Genomic DNA, 16,227 nt, shown 5'->3' with positions numbered 1-16,227 from the left:
TGATAATAAAATCTTTCCCCAGTCCCTGTCTGCTGTGATTGGCCAAAAGCAAAAGGAGGCAAAGCAATAGGATATATATTATTATCTCCAGTTAGGGAATCATGGGGCCTCTTCGAGGAGGCCTGGGAGAGTGGGGCCCCCCTCACAGGTCTGTGGTGTCCAGGCTGTCATTGGTGAAGGACAGCTCCTGCTGCTGCTGTGTCCCTGCAACTGCCTGCCTTCTCGACAGGACCACCCTCAGGGGCTCTGGAGCCGGCCCCTGCTGACTCTGCTGCAGCTCCTGCTAGGGAGAGGAGAAGGAGGTGTGAAAGGGCAAAACCTGGCCAACTCCCCAGGCCCTAGGGGCACAGGTGGGCCTTCACACCCATCACCAGATGGCTCTTTGGCTTGGGTCCCACCTTGCTCCTCCCTGGGCCTCAGCTCCTGGCTGTGTCCCAGAAGTGGCCCTGACTGGTCATAGTGCAGATCAGATGAAGGGGTAGGCCTGAGGGGGTGTCATTGGCCTTTGCCCCACCCAGTGTACAACAGCATCTTGGTGTCTTGCCCAGTCCTGAATAATACCAGGCCCTGTGTCCTGTGCCAAGGAGCTAGCCCAGCACAGGTCCTGCCATCTGCACCCCACAGCAGGCACCATGTTAAGAGGAGGTCCATCCGTCACTTCAACTGCTCACAAAAACTCTGCGGGAGAGGTCATGTTCCCTGTTCTATAGATGTGGAAACACTCAGAGAGCTCTCCTGGCCAGGAAGGAGTAGACCGCTGGTATTGCTGGCTCTATAGCATGACCGTGGTGTGATACTGCTCTTGGCTGAATTTGTGTTCTCTTTCTACTACCCTCAGAGGGATGCCACATTGCAGGCAGGTCCCACCTGCAGTTCATCATGGCATATGCTCACTGTCTGACCTGCCTTGCCTTTTCCTCCTCCCCATGTGACATGCTGCAGTCACACACACCCGCTCACACATACACCCTCCTGATCCTCCAGGCTCACTACTCTGCTGCAGAGACAAATGCAGGGCCATCACCACCCAACCCCCCACACTCACCCACCACCACCGCCCTCCCTGGGGAACTCCAAGGGCTTTTTCCAGACTGCGGCTGTTCCAGTCCCTGGTAACAGTGGAACATCTGAGGGGCCCCAGAGGGACTAAGCATTCTCCCAGTACTCTACAGAGCCCTTGTGACAGAGGCCAAGTGGGGGCCTGCCCAAGGTGATGTGACTCAGTCCTAGAGACTGGAGACCTGGATTCTGGTCTGCTCTTGCCCTGCAGGCTGTCTGACCTTGAAGTCAGCACCCCTGTTAGTTATTTGGAAAGGTTGGAATGGTTGAGCCCTCTGAGCACTCCTACCTTCCACACAAATGTTTATGAAGCTCTTGGACAAGTCACAGCACCAAGGGATTCCTGGGGAAAAGGCCACACCCACGACACCCTACCAGCTAAGGGAGAAGAGGGGCAGGCAGCTCCCAAGAAGGCCCCACAGCCTCCTAGTCCTGTCCAGTGGGCCCTGGGCCCACTCACTGCTGCAGGAGAGGGAGTGGAGCCTTGGGCAGCTTTTTGGAAATAAAGCAACCCCTCCAGGACAAGGTCTTAGCTCTTTTCTGGCTTTGAAGAATCTCTGTGGTCTGCCCACCCTTCCTCCTTCTCCAAACCCTTCTGTCAGGGCTCCCTGCCCATTCCTAGCCCACAGGAGGCTCTAACTCCACTCCTCTGGGGAAACAGAAACATCTTCTACCCAGGGCCACAGTTCCAGCAGGCAAGACTATTCCCTTTTGCTTCAGTTTCCCCAGATATGTTCATTAGATATTTTGCTTCAAACTATCTTCCAGCAGAAAAGAGCTGTCCACTCAGAGGTCAGTACTGTCTCAATTACTACAGATAACCCCATCCTGGAAGCCTGTCTGAGGGACTCCATTTCCCCTGTGCCATGTAACACTGGGCCACTGTGCAACATTCTGGTATTTTAAAGCCCAAGAGAGGCTTTGGTTGACCAAATCTTTCCCAATAAGGAGTCCTTAAGGAAAATAAATACTGTAATATTAGGTCAGGCTGGAGCCCCTGGCCAGTGGACAGGGACTGGGCCAAGCCCAGGACATAGAGTGGGGGTGAATATGGATGGATGGTGGGTAGATATTTCCCTTCACACACACATACACACACACACACACAGAATTTTAATCTATTATAGCCCAAATGTGCCTTAGAGAACTGCTCTCCGGGTGGTTTTCCAAGTGGGAAGGAGAGAGGGAGTCCACCTGCTCTAGCAGTTGTCAACCCACCTGCACATTAGAGTCCTCTGGGCAGCTTTTACAGCATATCCATGCTCAGTCTCCCCCGGGCCATCAGAACCAGAATCTCTGGGTGTAACCTGTACTTAGGTGCCTCTAAATAGCAGACAGGCATGAACTCTTGGTCTAATCTCACCAACTAATCTATTCAACAAATGATGGTGCTATTGTTTATTTGCACCTACCTTCTCTCCTTTGCTAGACCTTGTTCATTCATCTCTGGATCTCTTCCCCACCCCTACCAGCTTTTATATAAAGGCCCTAAAGGGTGGAACTAGATTGTCAAGTACTTGTTTGTGCCAGGTGGTTTTTATGCCTGCTCTTATTTAATCCTCACAAGAGCCCAGCATGGTTGATGTTCTAACACCCATGAGAAAGCTAAGAACTAGACGCAAGATGTTGCCTACCCAGGATCACACAGTGAACCAGTGGAGGATCAAGAATTGGACCCCATTCCAAAGCCATAGAGCTTCCTGAGGCTTGATGCAGAGAAGGAAGGCTGCTTATGTCAGTAGCAGGTCCCTCCCTCTCCATCTCCCAGCCCCCTTCAGAGAAGGATCCCAAGTCAGAAGCCCCAAGTACTAGCTCATCCTCCATCTTGCCTTGACTTCCCGATGGCTGTTATCCAGATCCACGGAATTTTCATCCAAGGAGTTGAGGCTGTGGGAGAGGTGATGGAGTTCAGGTTGCTGGCAGGCCCAGTCTTCTCTGTCTTTGGCCAAGAACTACCACTGCCTCCACCATCACCACCACCATCACCATCACTGCCATCACCATCACCTCCACCACCACCTCAACCACCACTACCATCACCATCACCCCCACCACCACCATCACCCTCACCACCACCATCACCACCACCACCACCATCACTCCTATCACCACCCCTAACACCATTACTATCACTGTCACCACCCTCACCTCAGCCACCACCATCACCGCCATATTCACCATCACTACCACCACTACCACCTCAACCACAGCCACCTGCTAGCATGGCTGTGAGAGGCACTGCTCACCTGAGGTAATCCAAGTCACCAGAGGAGAGGTACTCCAAGCCCAGGTCATTAGTGGGGAGATTCAGCATAGGGTTGGCCCTGGAGAGAAAGCCTGGTCAAGCAACCACGGCCCTCAGCCACCCTACAATGTCTCTTATCCACCCCTTGACCCTTGCTCACCGCTCAGTGTTGTACATGTTAGTCCCTGGGATGGCAGGGGCTGAGGGCATCACCCCCGCTGCTGTCCTCCGGGCCTCTTTGGCAGCCTTCATAGCCCAGAGTTTCCGGTGGTAGCTGTGGGGCACGAAAGGAGGCAGTCGCACTTTCACTGCAGACCCACTGTGTGCCCAGTGGAGGCCCTAAGAGTGTAGCTTCACCGTGATCCTAGCAGGTGAGAGTGTTAGCTCCCTTTTATGGAGGGTAGAAGAGCCAAAAAAGGCAAGTGATTTGGGGAGGGCTGCACAGCCAGTAGCAAGGCTGAAAACCAAACCCAGATGCAGCTGCTGCCTCTTCCCATGTTGGGAAAAGCAGCAGCATTTGTGCTGTATTGCATGTGCCAGAAGCATGTGCTCCCCTAAGTGCATTGAGGACTCTAGTGTCATGCCAATTCTGCAGATGAGGAAACAGGATTGGGGTGAGGTGACTCACCCAAGATCTCACAGTGGGTCACTGGGCATTGACAACACACAAACCCAATGCCCCAATCCAAATTCTTCCACCCAATCCAAATCCATTCCACCCCCCCACACCAGCTCCCTGATGTCTTAGATGGTGGGAGGGGGTGAGGGTTGGAGACACGGGGACAATCAGAGCAGCACCTCTTCCGCAAACACACGAGGGCCACGGTCATGATCACAAGGGCCAGCAGCAAAGCCACCCCCAGTGCTATGATGACAGTGATGAGCAGATTGGGCAAGTCTGACTCCTGGCTCTCCTGGGAGCCCTGGGGAAGGAGGCATGTTAGAGAGGCTGTGGGGTTAGTGCCCCGCCCTGCCTGTTCCCCTGTCCTGCCCACTGCCCATGCTCACCACCACCACCAGCCCCAGCTGGAGCAGCCGCGTCAGTGCATCCTGGTCATTCCGGATCATCCTGATCACAAAAGTCCACTCAGGCTTCCTGCTCACCCTTTACACCCACCCCAAAGGCAGCCCCACTTACACACTCAGCTCGTTAAGTGTCAGGGCTGACCCATTGGAGAAAACAAAGTAGGCATCAAGGTAGGAGTGGGCACGGGCCCTGGGAAGGGGCAGGGTTGAAGAGTCAGCAGCCCAGACCACCCAGTAGGCCTCTCCTGCTGCTTCTCCTCCTCCCCCCAACCCGAGATCTGTGGGCACTCACCGAGACACCGAGTCTATGTCACGAATGTTTACAACATAGACAGTAGTCCTAGTCGCCTGGGTGAGAGCCCTGTAGAAGGGGCAGGTGTCACAGAGGCCTGGGGTAGTAGCCTTAGTCTAGGCCTGTGGCCAGGGCTCTGCCAGTGGAATTAGGAATTGTGTGAATGAGTAAGGGGAACCTTCTCTGGACAGGACTATTGGCTAAACAGGTAGAGCCTTATGCAAATTAGAAAAGGAGATTCCCTCTTCTGGGGTTGAGTTTATGGTTTAGCAAGCAGGGTGCCATTATGCACAGTCTGTACATCTATACACGGAGCCCTGTTTAGGCTTCCCTCTGCCCTTGGCTGGGCATGGCCTTCTGGGAACATGCCAAAAGGGACAAGGTCAAGAGTGGGTAAAGAGCAGGGTTGAGAGACATTCCGTTCAGGGGTGAGGATCCCATGCTCCAATCTTCCCATAGCCCCCTCCTGGGCTCCGTAGACCTACTCCTTGATCCTTGTTGTGCTGGCTCCCACCTCCTCCTTGGGTGTGGAGAACTGTAGCCGCACACGATAACTCTGGTCCACAGTGAAGAGCTTGGGGAAGAGGGCAGAGGGGTGATGAAGCATTTGGGACCTGGTAGGCTGGCAGAGGGCATAGGGACTGAAGACTGGACTGGCACTCACATTCAGGGTGATTTTGGCTTCCTGGGCAGGACTCACAGAAGGTTTATCCTGGGCTTGGACTGTCACTTGGTAGGTGCCTTGGAGAGTGGAATCAAGGCTGGTCACCAGCCTATAAAAGGTGGGAGGGCACAGGTCAGTCTTGGAATTCAAGCTGGAGTCCTCTGGAACCCACTTGTATACCTCCCAGGATGAGGAACTCACTGCCTTGAGGCCCTCTTTTGTCCCACCCCCCAACCCACCCACCCACCCCCGCAGCCCCCCAGCCACCAACAGGGGCTGCCCACAGTTACTCAATATTGCCAGTGAACACATCGGCCTCGGAGGAGGTAGAGATCTGGAAGAAGCCCTGGAAAGGGGTCGTGGCCCCGTCCTTAGAGATGAAATCCACTTGTAGGATGGAGAACTGGATCGCCCCATTGTTCCCTGAGTCATCATCTCTGGCCTAGAAGCAAGAGTGGACACCATCTGGGGGCCAGGCCAGACCAGTCACCATGCACCCCAGCAGGGATCAGAGGCAAGGGTGGCCTGCGAGGCTGGTCCCCCATCATCTCTATCAGCCTTCCCCAGGATGCCCCCACATAAGCAAGTCCTTTGGAAAAACAGTGTGCTTACTCTGCAGATCCAGATTTGGACAAGTCCCCAGCTCAACAGATCACTAACTAAAGTCCCTCACATGTGGAGATCCTGCCCTGCTTCCCCAACCCCTTCACTGCCACACACACCGACACCCACACTCACAGCATAGAGATGCTCAGATTTCCTAAGCACCCACTGTGTGCCAGGGACCTTCCCCTGGATCCGTTTTACCAGTGCCTACTAACATGAATACCAGTGCCACAACCCCAACTCAGGGTTCATTCCCCCAAACTGCCCGTAGCCTCTCCATCAAAAGAGACTCCTAATATAGCTGCCACTAGGCCAGTAACTAGTAAACCATGAATCCAGCAATGGAGGGACAAACATTTTTATTCATTATAGTGCCTTTTAGAGAAAAACATAACCAACACACAGAGCCATGAGTCCGTTGACATTGCCATTCAGGATGAGTCCAACACTGGTGTTTATGTTTCAAAGAGATGTCTATTTAAAGAAATAGACACAGATAAACTCATGACACTGCAAGGCAGTTGGCTGAAGAATGGAAGATTGACTGTTTTAAGACTCGAAAAAACCTGTCAATGGAGAATTACTATCCCTGTTTCACAAAAGGAGTCTGAGAGTCAGAGAAAGAGAGAGAGAGAGAGAGAGATCCTGTCCTCAGCTCTAAGTAGGGAAGGCCAGTCCTGTCCATCTACTATACTTGTGTCCTTTCCACAGCATAGGGAGTGGCACCCAGATACCACTTGACCAGCTTCCTGTCATGGAGAGAAACTGAGGCCCAGAGAAGCCTAGCCAGGCCTCACTCCCACATGGCAAAGCCACCCCCCCTAATAAACACAACACACCTAACACTATAAAAAAATCAGAAGCAGGCTTGGCGCCTATAGCTTAGCAGTTAGGGCGTCAGCCACATACACTGGGGCTGGTGGGTTGGAACCCAGCCTGGACCTGCCAAACAACAATGACAACTACAACAACAACAATAATTCTTTACAAGGTTTTTGTTTCTAGTCCTTATCTTAAACATTGTTATTGTTATTACATTTTAAGCCTCTTTAATTTTGTGAAGGCAAAAAGTGGAAACCTAATAAACACATGTATATGTAAAAATAAAAATTTTAAAAAGTCAAAAAAAAAATAACAAAAAAATATTGTGGCAGGATGTTGTGGCAGGCACCTGTAGTCCCAGCTACTTGGGGATGCTGAGGCAAAAGAATCACTTAAGCCTGAGAGTTCAAGGTTGCTGTGAGCTGTGATGCCACAGCACTCTACCAAGGGTGACATAGTGAGACTCTGTCTCAAAAAAAGAAAAAAAAAATCAAAAGCATTTTTATAATTTTCTCTGGAAATTATTTAACTATAAGGAATTTATTTTTTTTATTTTTTTTATTTTTTAGAGACAGAGTTTCACTGTACCGCCCTCGGGTAGAGTGCCGTGGCGTCACACGGCTCACAGCAACCTCTTAACTCTTGGGCTTACGCGATTCTCTTGCCTCAGCCTCCCGAGCAGCTGGGACTACAGGCGCCCGCCACAACGCCGGCTATTTTTTTTGTTGCGGTTTGGCCGGGGCTGGGTTTGAACCCGCCACCCTCGGCATATGGGGCTGGCGCCCTACTCACTGAGCCACAGGTGCCGCCCTATAAGGAATTTATTTTAAAAAAAATTTTTTGGCAGTGATTGGGTCTTGATATGTTGTCCAGGCTGGTTTCGAACTTCTGGCCTTAAGCAATCCTCCTGCACTGGCCTCCTAAAGTGCTGGGATTACAAGTGTGAGCCACCCTGCCTAGAACTTGTTTAATTCACAATTGACTGGCCTACACCTGTAATGCTAGCACTCTGGGAGGCCAGGGCAAGTGGATTTAGGAGTTCAAGACTAGCCTGAGCAGGGTGGTGCCTGTGGCTCAAGGAGTAGGGCGCCTGTCCCATATGCTGAAGGTGGCGGGTTCAAACCCAGCCCCAGCCAAAAACCACAAAAAAAAAAAAAAAAAAAGACTAGCCTGAGCAAACACAAGACCCTGTCTCTAAAAATAGCCAAATGTGGCAAGCGCCTGTAGTACCAGCTATTTGGGAGGCTGAGGCAAGAGGATCTCTTGATCCCAACAGTTTGAGGTTGCTGTGAGCTGTGACACCATAGTACTCTATCCAGGGCGACAAAGTGAGACTGTCTCAAATAAATAAATAAATAAATATTTTTAAAAATTTGCAATTGACTGTGAGTTCTCTATAATATTCAAGAATTCTGCTGTAGTAAGAAAAATCCAGACTACAAGTGGTTTTTATTGTCATGACATTTTTATGAATACTAAATTTAACAAATAGTGAGGTTTGAATATATCAATTAGGCCAGTGTTTTTTTCTATTCTAGGGTTTTCTTTTTTGTATATTGAAACACATTTTCTTTCTGCAGTTTTTGGCTGGGGCTGGGTTTGAACCTGCCATCTCTGGCATATGGGGCTGGCGCCCTACCCCTTTGAGCCACAGGCGCCACCCCATTTTCTTTCTAGTGTTAAAACATTTTGAGGGGCAGCTAAAAGGTCTGAAGGTCTTAGCTGTGTGTCCTCTGTGGCTAAGGTGACCAACAAAGGCTGGTGCCAAAGACTTACCTGGACAGAAGCCACCTGCTGGCCAGACATCACAAGTTCTGGGATGATCACTACAGGTGTGGACAGGAAGGGTATCAGTGTGGTCAAGGATGGGTCCACCTGGACCACAATTGGCCACAACCCCAACTCAGGGTTCATCCCCCAAACCTGCCCATAGCCTCTCCATCAAAAGAGACCCCTAATGCAGCTGCCACCTGGCCAGTAACTAGCAAGCCATCCACTTTCCATTGTACAGATGGGAAAACTGAGGCCCAGAGAGGGAACGACTGGCCCAAGGTCAGACATCAAGTGGGAAAGCGCTGGAGTGAAACCTTAGGTGTCCCCTCCTGGTGCAACCTAGGGTAAGGGGTGAGAACAGAGGCCCTCCTCCCTTTCTAAAGGACTCCTGAGGCCTGAGGTCGGTCTGTGGGGGTTGCCCAAGAGCAGTAGTCCCATGGAGCAGGTGTGTGTGTGTGTGTGTGTGTGTGTGTGTGTGTGTGTGTGTGTGTGTGTGTGTGTGTGTGTGTGTGTGTGTAGAGAGACCAAAGAATTTGGTAAGAGGATTGCTTACCAAAAGTCTTTTCCACAGGCAGAAAATAGGGTGCATTATCATTCACGTCCTCGATGGTAATGGGAAGGCTTCCTAGGGAAACAAGGTCAGCTGGCTCCGGCTCTGGTTCTAGACAAAGGTCTGACCCAAAGAGCCTGGACCTCAGACATGATCCTTACAGCCTCTCTCCCTGCATCACCATGTTCAATGCCTCCCCTGCCTGCCATGCCCACTTCTCTGGCCTGTGTGAGTGGGAGTATGACCCTTGGATCTCAGCAAGGATAAGCAGCTTATCAAAGCCCCACAGCAGGAGTGGTAGATCAGGCCTGAGCCCAGCCTAGCTATATCCCACCTACCCATGACATTATACTGACACTTTTTAACTGTGTAGGCTGGTTATTTAGACACCCACTCTCTGCCTCAGTTTCTTCACCTATAAAATTGGACAGGGACCACCTACTTCATGGGTTGTGTGGAAGTAAAATAAGGAAATGCTCACAAGGCGCCTGGCATAGTTCTAGGTGTAAAGACTCAGTGTATGCTGGCTGTCACTATGGTTATTACTTCTATGTGGTGGCAGAGGTGGGACATAAATACATGTCTGGCTCTGAAGGGTGACCGTTCTTTTGTTTTTGTTTTTTTATTTTAAGACAGAGTCTCACTCTGTCGCCCTGGGTAGAATGCTGTGGCATCATAGCTCACAGCAACCTGAAGTGATTCTCTTGCCTCAGCCTCCCGAGCAGCTGAGACTACAGGTGGCCCCACAGTGCCTGGCTAGTTTTTTTCTATTATTAGTAGAAACAGAGTCTCCCTCTAGCTCAAGCTGGTGTCAAACTCCTGAGCTCAAGCAATTCACCTGCCTCAGCTTTCCAGAGTGCTAGGATTACACTGCCTCACAAAACAGCAACATTTACGAGGTGCTACTATATGCCAGCCATTGCATTAAATGCTTTTTCCTATTTAATCTTCCTATTTACTACCCAACTCCATTGGACTGATGGGGAAACTCAAGCTCAGAGAGGGTTTGGAACTTTCCAGTACTGTAACTGGGAGGGGGCGGAGCCAGTATCTGAACCCAGATCTTGTGGGTCCCAGCCCCTAAGCCCTAGCCTGCCAAGGGGCTGCAGGCCAGGCCGTCTTACCATTGTTGCTGTAAGGCTGAAAGTGGAGATCCGTGGTGAGGTCCCAGGCCCGTACGACCAGCGTAACTAGGTCACAGGTCTCGTAATCGATGGCCTCACTTTGATTGATGTACACAGAGCCATTGGCCACCACAGAGAACCAGCCATGGCACAGGCTACCCACGTCGACCCCATCTTTGGTACAGATGACGTTCATAAGCTGTATCTGCAACTGGGCCTTGGTGTCCACATCCCAGGCAACCACCTCAGCCACTTGGCCATGCTGTGAGCCATTCTCAGCCACACGGATGCCCCGGAGTGAGGTCAAGTCCAGGGTAGGTGGTTCATCGTTTACGTCCTTCACAATCACAAAGACTTCTACCACAGCCTCCCCCCCAAGCGGGTCTGGGTTCTCAGCACTCACTGTCAGATTGTAGGAAGCCTGTGCCTCATAGTCCAAGGCCAAGTCTGGGGGCAGCCTGATGCGACCCTCGGCCCACCCAGACCCCAACACAAAGCCTTGGATCATGAAGCTGTTGGCACCACTCCCTGACAGAATGAAGCTAATGCGGTTGTTGACTTCTGTCTGGTCTGCATCCCAGGCCTCCACCTCACCCACCAGCACTCCTGTAGATGAGGGCAGAGCTCAGAGGGTCCCCTGGCCTGGCCACTGGGAACCTGTTCTGCCTCTCACCTCTCTCGGGCACTTCAGGCCCTCCCAGCCCCAGTGCCCAGCCTGGCCCAGGGAAGACTTACCTGGATCCCTCTCCTTCACAAAGAATGTGTAATTGGACAGTTTGAAGATTGGCAGGTTATCATTGATGTCCTGTGGGTGGAGGCAGGCCTGAGTCCCAGGGCCCATCTCTCCCTGAGGGCTCCTTGGAGCCAAACTGAGAAACCAGTAATTCCTCTGCCTTGATGCACAGACTCTACCTTCTCTCCTCAGACTGTGCTGCCCACTTCCCCTTGAGGAAACAGGCTCTAAGAGGAGGAAATATGCCCGGATCACATACCAGGGGCTTGCAGGCCTGTGGAGGGACTTCCACAGTTTCTCATACACTGTCAGGAACCCCCACTGTTCCTCTGACTGCAGCTTGGGAATGTTTTCGACCCTGCTTTCTGGAAGGATGATTCTGGGTCCCTGTGTCCATCTGGCCCAGCTTGACTTCCCATCTCTTGGATTTACTGTGTTGGCACCAATATGGTTATGTGTCTGCAGAGGCCCCAGGCGCGGCCCATGCATTCCCTCATCCTCTCCTTCCTGCTGTCCCTCTCACTCTCAGCGACTCCCATGACATCAGCTCTGTGCTCAGGCAGAGCTGCGCTCCAGGAACCTGGGAGAGCACAGATCTGGTCCTGTCCCTGGATACCAGCTGTTTTCTCTTCTGGCTTCCCTCACAGTGCAGGCTCACCAGGTATAGCTGGAGCTCCTAAAACTGTTGCCATGGCCTAGAGGCGACACTGCCCACCACTATCCCCTGCCAATGCTGGCATGTGCTTGGAGGATACCAAATGCTCTGGCCCTTCCCAGGGTCTGCTCATGGGTGGGTGACATCACAAGCATTTGTTTTTCTGAATAACCCTAGAATGGACCTCTTGGAAAACAAAGCTCTCTCCCCCTTAACTAGATGTGTTTTCTGATGGTGATTTCCCAGAGATGGCATCACTGGCTTCATGCACACACAACCAGCTGCATTCTCAAGGGTGCCTTAATGCACAGGTGTGGCTAACAGAGCAGCTCTGAGTCAAATCTTTCTCCACCTCTGCCTCACGTGTGACCTTGACTTCTCTGGCCTCAGGGTCCTCATCTGGAAAATAGCATAGTAGTCCCCACTGGCAGGGTGATTGTAATGTCTGCTCACAGGGATAAACGGATCTGCTCACTCAGGAAATGTAATTCTGCTTTCTTCTTTCTTTGCAGCCCACCCTCTCTCTAAGGATGGCCAATAAATCCGAATTCTGCTTCTGTTTCTCCATTTTCCCTGAGGTTTCACTCTCTGATACTTGTAGAAAAGTGGCAAACCCTAACCAATGAGACAAAAGGCTGCTATGTGTCGTGGTGCAGGCTGTGCACTGCACAACCCTAGATGGGGGATGGGCATTATGGACAAGGTGTGTATGCACATTTGTTACACTTTTCTAAGGAAGGTGACTTGTACTCTGTGGCTGCCTTATAACCAGACAGACTGGGTTCAAAACCCCATTCTGCAACCCTAGACAAGGTACCAAAACTCTCTGTGCCTCAGTTTCTTGATCAATAAAAAGGTAATAACTAGCTTTACCTTGCAGGGCCAGGTGTGCAGTAGACACTATCAATGCTGATTTTTCACCCCTTCTCTGCTTTCAAATTGTGCTGCATTTCAGGTAGGACTTCATGACTGACAATCAGAGATGGCATCTTCTATAGGTCAGGCACTCTTTGAAGCCCTTTCCATTAATTCACTCAATCTTTTTTTTTTTTTTTTAGAGACAGAGTCTCACTTTGTCACCCTCAGTAGAGTGCTCTGGCATCACAGCTCACAGCAACCTCCAGCTCTTGGGCTTAAGTGATTTTCTTGCCTCAGCCTCCCGAGTAGCTGGAACTACAGGCACCCGCCACAACGCCCAGCTATTTTTTTGTTACAGTTTGGCTGGGGCCAGGTTTGAACCCGCCACTCTCGGTATATAGGGCCAGTGCCCTACTCACTGAGCCACAGGTGCTGCCCTCACTCACTTAATCTTTATGCTGTTTTCATCCCCATTTTACAGATGAGGAGCCTGAGGACCCAGGGAAATTGAGTAATTGCCTAGGACCACATAATTAGTGAGCCAGGATGGTAAGCCAGGCAGGCTGGCTGCAGAAATTTCCTACCCACCACATTGCAAAGGGTAAAAATATGAGTTGAGCTGGTGCTTGAGAGTCCCTAAGCCAGGGCTAGCAGGCCCTCGGGCCTATCCTGGCATCCTACTCTTGGCTGCGCCAGGCCTTACCTCCACGGTGATGGTGACATTGACCTCCGTGCTGAGGACAGGCACACCGCAGTCAGCCACACGCACCGTCAGCACAATGCGTCCCCCCAGGGCGGGGTCGATGGCCTCTCGGTCCAGGGGCCCTAGATTTCTAAGGAACCCTGTGTCAGGATCCAGGGAGAAGTTGTGACTGTAGGGGCCAGGCAGTAGGCTGAAGAGCAGACGGCTATTGTTGGTGCCTGGCTCATCACTGTCGTGGGCCTGTACAGATAAGCAAGGGTCAGCCCTGGGCTATCAGGTGCCTCCCAGCCCCCAAGCCATTTCCCTGCAGCTCAATTCTCCTTTCTGGCCATGGGCAGTAGTTGGGGCTAGAGCCAGTGGGATGCTGGCCAATCTCTCAGCCTCAGTTTCCCATCTCAGAGGCTCAGATCAACAGCTTGCAAGAACTTTTGAGGTCTTAAGCACTGGGGATATTCTTCCATCTCACAAATGCTTACTGCATACCTACAACACACCTAACCCTATTCTATGCACTAGTAATGGAGTGGTAGTCAGGATAGTTCCCTTATGGGGCTGATATTCCTGGAATATGGGAGAAATATATTGAAGACATTCAAAAAATTTTAAATAAACACATATAGTAAGTGTGAAGGCCAACAAAATTCTGATTTTCCTATGATGACTACTTCAGCACTCTATTTTATTTTATTTTTGAGACAGAGTCTCACTCTGTTGCCTAAGCTAGAGTTCCACGATGTTATCATAGCTCACAGTAACCTCAAACTCCTGGGTTGAAGTGATCGTCCTGTCTTCAGCCTCGCAAGTTGCCGGGTCTATAGGCACCTGTCACAACACCTGGCTAATCTTTTTTCTTTACTTTTTTATTTTTTTATTTTTTTGAGGCAGGGTGTTGCTCTGGAGTGCAGTGATACAATCATAGCTCACTACAACCTTGAACTCCTGGGCTCAAGTGATCCACCTGCTTCAGCCTCCTGAGTAGCTGAGATTACAGGTATATTCTGCCATGCTCCACTAATTTTTTTATTTTTTGTAGGTATGGGGTCTTGCTATGTTGCCCCAACTGGGGTACTATATATTTTTTAATAAATAGCTGCTTCTTCACTTAATTTGTGTGTGAGAGAGAGAGAGAGAAAAACTTCCTGTCCTGCAAGGTCCCCAAACACTGCTTGGTTTCCCTTTGGTTTTTCCATTCCACTGACTTGCACATGCTGTTCCCTCACCTCGAATGCCCTCTACACTTTCTCTGCACAAATCCAGGCCAGATTGGTGCCTCCCCCAGTCTTCCACAACCTCTGTGTTACCTTCAACATAGCACAGGTGACACCACTGGGTAACTATCTGGTGCCTTCCCCCTAATTGAGAGCCTCTTGGGGACAGGAATTATCATGGATTCATCTCCAAGGACCCAGGTCCCAGTGAAGGACCAGGTCTATATAAGTGCTCAGCAGATGTGGATTTGAATCCAGTGGTGTCAACTGTGCTACTCTGACCCAGAACCAGTTCTTTTGCCTTCTTCCTACCTGTCCCACCTTCATCTCTTTCATTTTAATTTTGCTGGGATCTTGTTTGTTAAATGGATCCTTTGTAAGCAGCCAGAAATTGTTTTTCCAAAAGCCTGATCCTGTCTGTTCATCCATCCCCTGGTGCTCTGAACTCAGGCCAGTTCATTCTTCAAGCGCTTCTCAGCTTCATCTGGACAACTCCGTTACAGCAGCAAATCTGAGGAGCTCACTGACCGGGGCATGAAGCGTCAAGCAGGAAGGAGGAAAGGCCCACAGAGGTCTGGGGCTGCAGCCCCAGTGCTGCCATTTACTTTACCAACTCTTCACAGTTTGGTCAAGAGATCAGGGGTGGGAACATGCTCTAGAAACCACGCAGCCCCAGAAAGATGGAAGGGCTCTATGGCCCCTGGATTGGCATTCTGGGGACTTGGTTGCCCTCTCCTCACAAGACCCCCTTTCAGATGTCTCCGGGGTAAAGCTGCTGAACTCCTCAGGACCAGGAGAAGAGCTTCTCCATGGTGTTTCTCTGCAGACCCTGGTGGATTTTTTTTTTTTTTTGTAGAGACAGAGTCTCACTGTACCGCCCTTGGTAGAGTGCTGTGGCGTCACACAGCTCACAGCAACCTCTAACTCTTGGGCTTACGCGATTCTCTTGCCTCAGCCTCCCGAGTAGCTGGGACTACAGGCGCCCGCCACAACGCCCGGCTATTTTTTTGTTGCAGTTTGGCCGGGGCTGGGTTTGAACCCGCCACCTTCGGCATATGGGGCCGGCGCCCTACTCACTGAGCCACAGGTGCCGCCCCCTGGTGGATTTTTATCTGATAGACTCTGGGAACCTGGCCATTGGTCTCATTTCTCTCTTTGCTTTGGCCATTACAAAGCTCAGAATGAAACTAGCAGCCCAGTCCGACGCTCTACCTTTGTGCCATTAAAGAGTGCCATCCTTTATTTTTTCCTTTTTCTTATTTCCTTCATATTTTTATCTTACTTTTTTTTTATCTAAACCACCTCAATTCCTTTTTGGAGTGAGTCAGAGGTGTAAATAAAAAAGAATAACCAAGGCAGGAGGATTACTTGAGGCCAGGAATTTGAGACCAGTCTGGACAACATAGCCAGACCCCATCTCTACAAAAAAAATATAAAACTTAGTTGGTCGGGTGGTGCCTGTGGCTCAAGGAGTAGGGCGCTGGTCCCATATGCCAGAGGTGGTGGGTTCAAACCTAGCCCCGGCCAAAATCCAAAAAAAAAAAAACTTAGTTGGTCATAGTAGTATGTGCCTGTAGTCTCAGGCACTCTGAAAGCTCAGGCAGGAAGATCACTTGAGTTTGGGAATTCCAGCCTGGGCAACAAAGTGAGACCCTGTCTCTATCTAAAATAATAATAATAATAATGATAATAATAACAACAACAACAACAATAGGTCTTTGAGAGCTTGTTCTGTGCCAGGTCTTGTGCTGAGCACTTTACATGTGTTATCTCTCTGTTCCCAAGTGACCCCATGAATAAGGCTATGACTGTCTTCATTTTCCAAAGAGGAAACAGAGGCCCAGAGATACCGAGTGACTTTCCCAGAGCCACACAGCCAAGACCAGCAGGACTACAAAGCCTGTCCCTG

At 50.6% G+C, this 16,227-nt stretch overlaps 1 protein-coding gene across 5 annotated transcripts in view; it reads right to left on the bottom strand.

Moving 5' to 3' along the window:
• Window positions 1-58: 58 nt before the first annotated feature.
• The window catches only part of CDHR2 (cadherin related family member 2), a 44,092-nt gene continuing 27,923 nt past the window's right edge, over window positions 59-16,227 (bottom strand). For 4 of the 5 annotated variants that reach the window (XM_053567080.1, XM_053567081.1, XM_053567078.1 and 1 more), the window contains 16 exons: window positions 13,111-13,350; window positions 10,897-10,966; window positions 10,162-10,767; window positions 9,041-9,112; window positions 8,491-8,540; window positions 5,577-5,728; window positions 5,287-5,395; window positions 5,108-5,196; window positions 4,623-4,691; window positions 4,443-4,520; window positions 4,313-4,373; window positions 4,103-4,227; window positions 3,465-3,578; window positions 3,306-3,383; window positions 2,889-2,946; window positions 59-283 (listed from right to left, as the gene is read on the bottom strand). In XM_053567080.1, the coding sequence (XP_053423055.1) occupies window positions 143-283; window positions 2,889-2,946; window positions 3,306-3,383; window positions 3,465-3,578; window positions 4,103-4,227; window positions 4,313-4,373; window positions 4,443-4,520; window positions 4,623-4,691; window positions 5,108-5,196; window positions 5,287-5,395; window positions 5,577-5,728; window positions 8,491-8,540; window positions 9,041-9,112; window positions 10,162-10,767; window positions 10,897-10,966; window positions 13,111-13,350 (2,112 nt within the window). In that variant the 3' untranslated portion in view covers window positions 59-142. The remainder of the gene's footprint in view (window positions 284-2,888; window positions 2,947-3,305; window positions 3,384-3,464; window positions 3,579-4,102; window positions 4,228-4,312; window positions 4,374-4,442; window positions 4,521-4,622; window positions 4,692-5,107; window positions 5,197-5,286; window positions 5,396-5,576; window positions 5,729-8,490; window positions 8,541-9,040; window positions 9,113-10,161; window positions 10,768-10,896; window positions 10,967-13,110; window positions 13,351-16,227) is intronic. The other variant, XM_053567079.1, reaches the window with a different exon arrangement.

This window comes from Nycticebus coucang, chromosome 17, assembly GCF_027406575.1.
Source record: "Nycticebus coucang isolate mNycCou1 chromosome 17, mNycCou1.pri, whole genome shotgun sequence".
NCBI lineage: Eukaryota > Metazoa > Chordata > Mammalia > Primates > Lorisidae > Nycticebus > Nycticebus coucang.
This window is presented reverse-complemented; position numbering and strand designations above follow the sequence as displayed.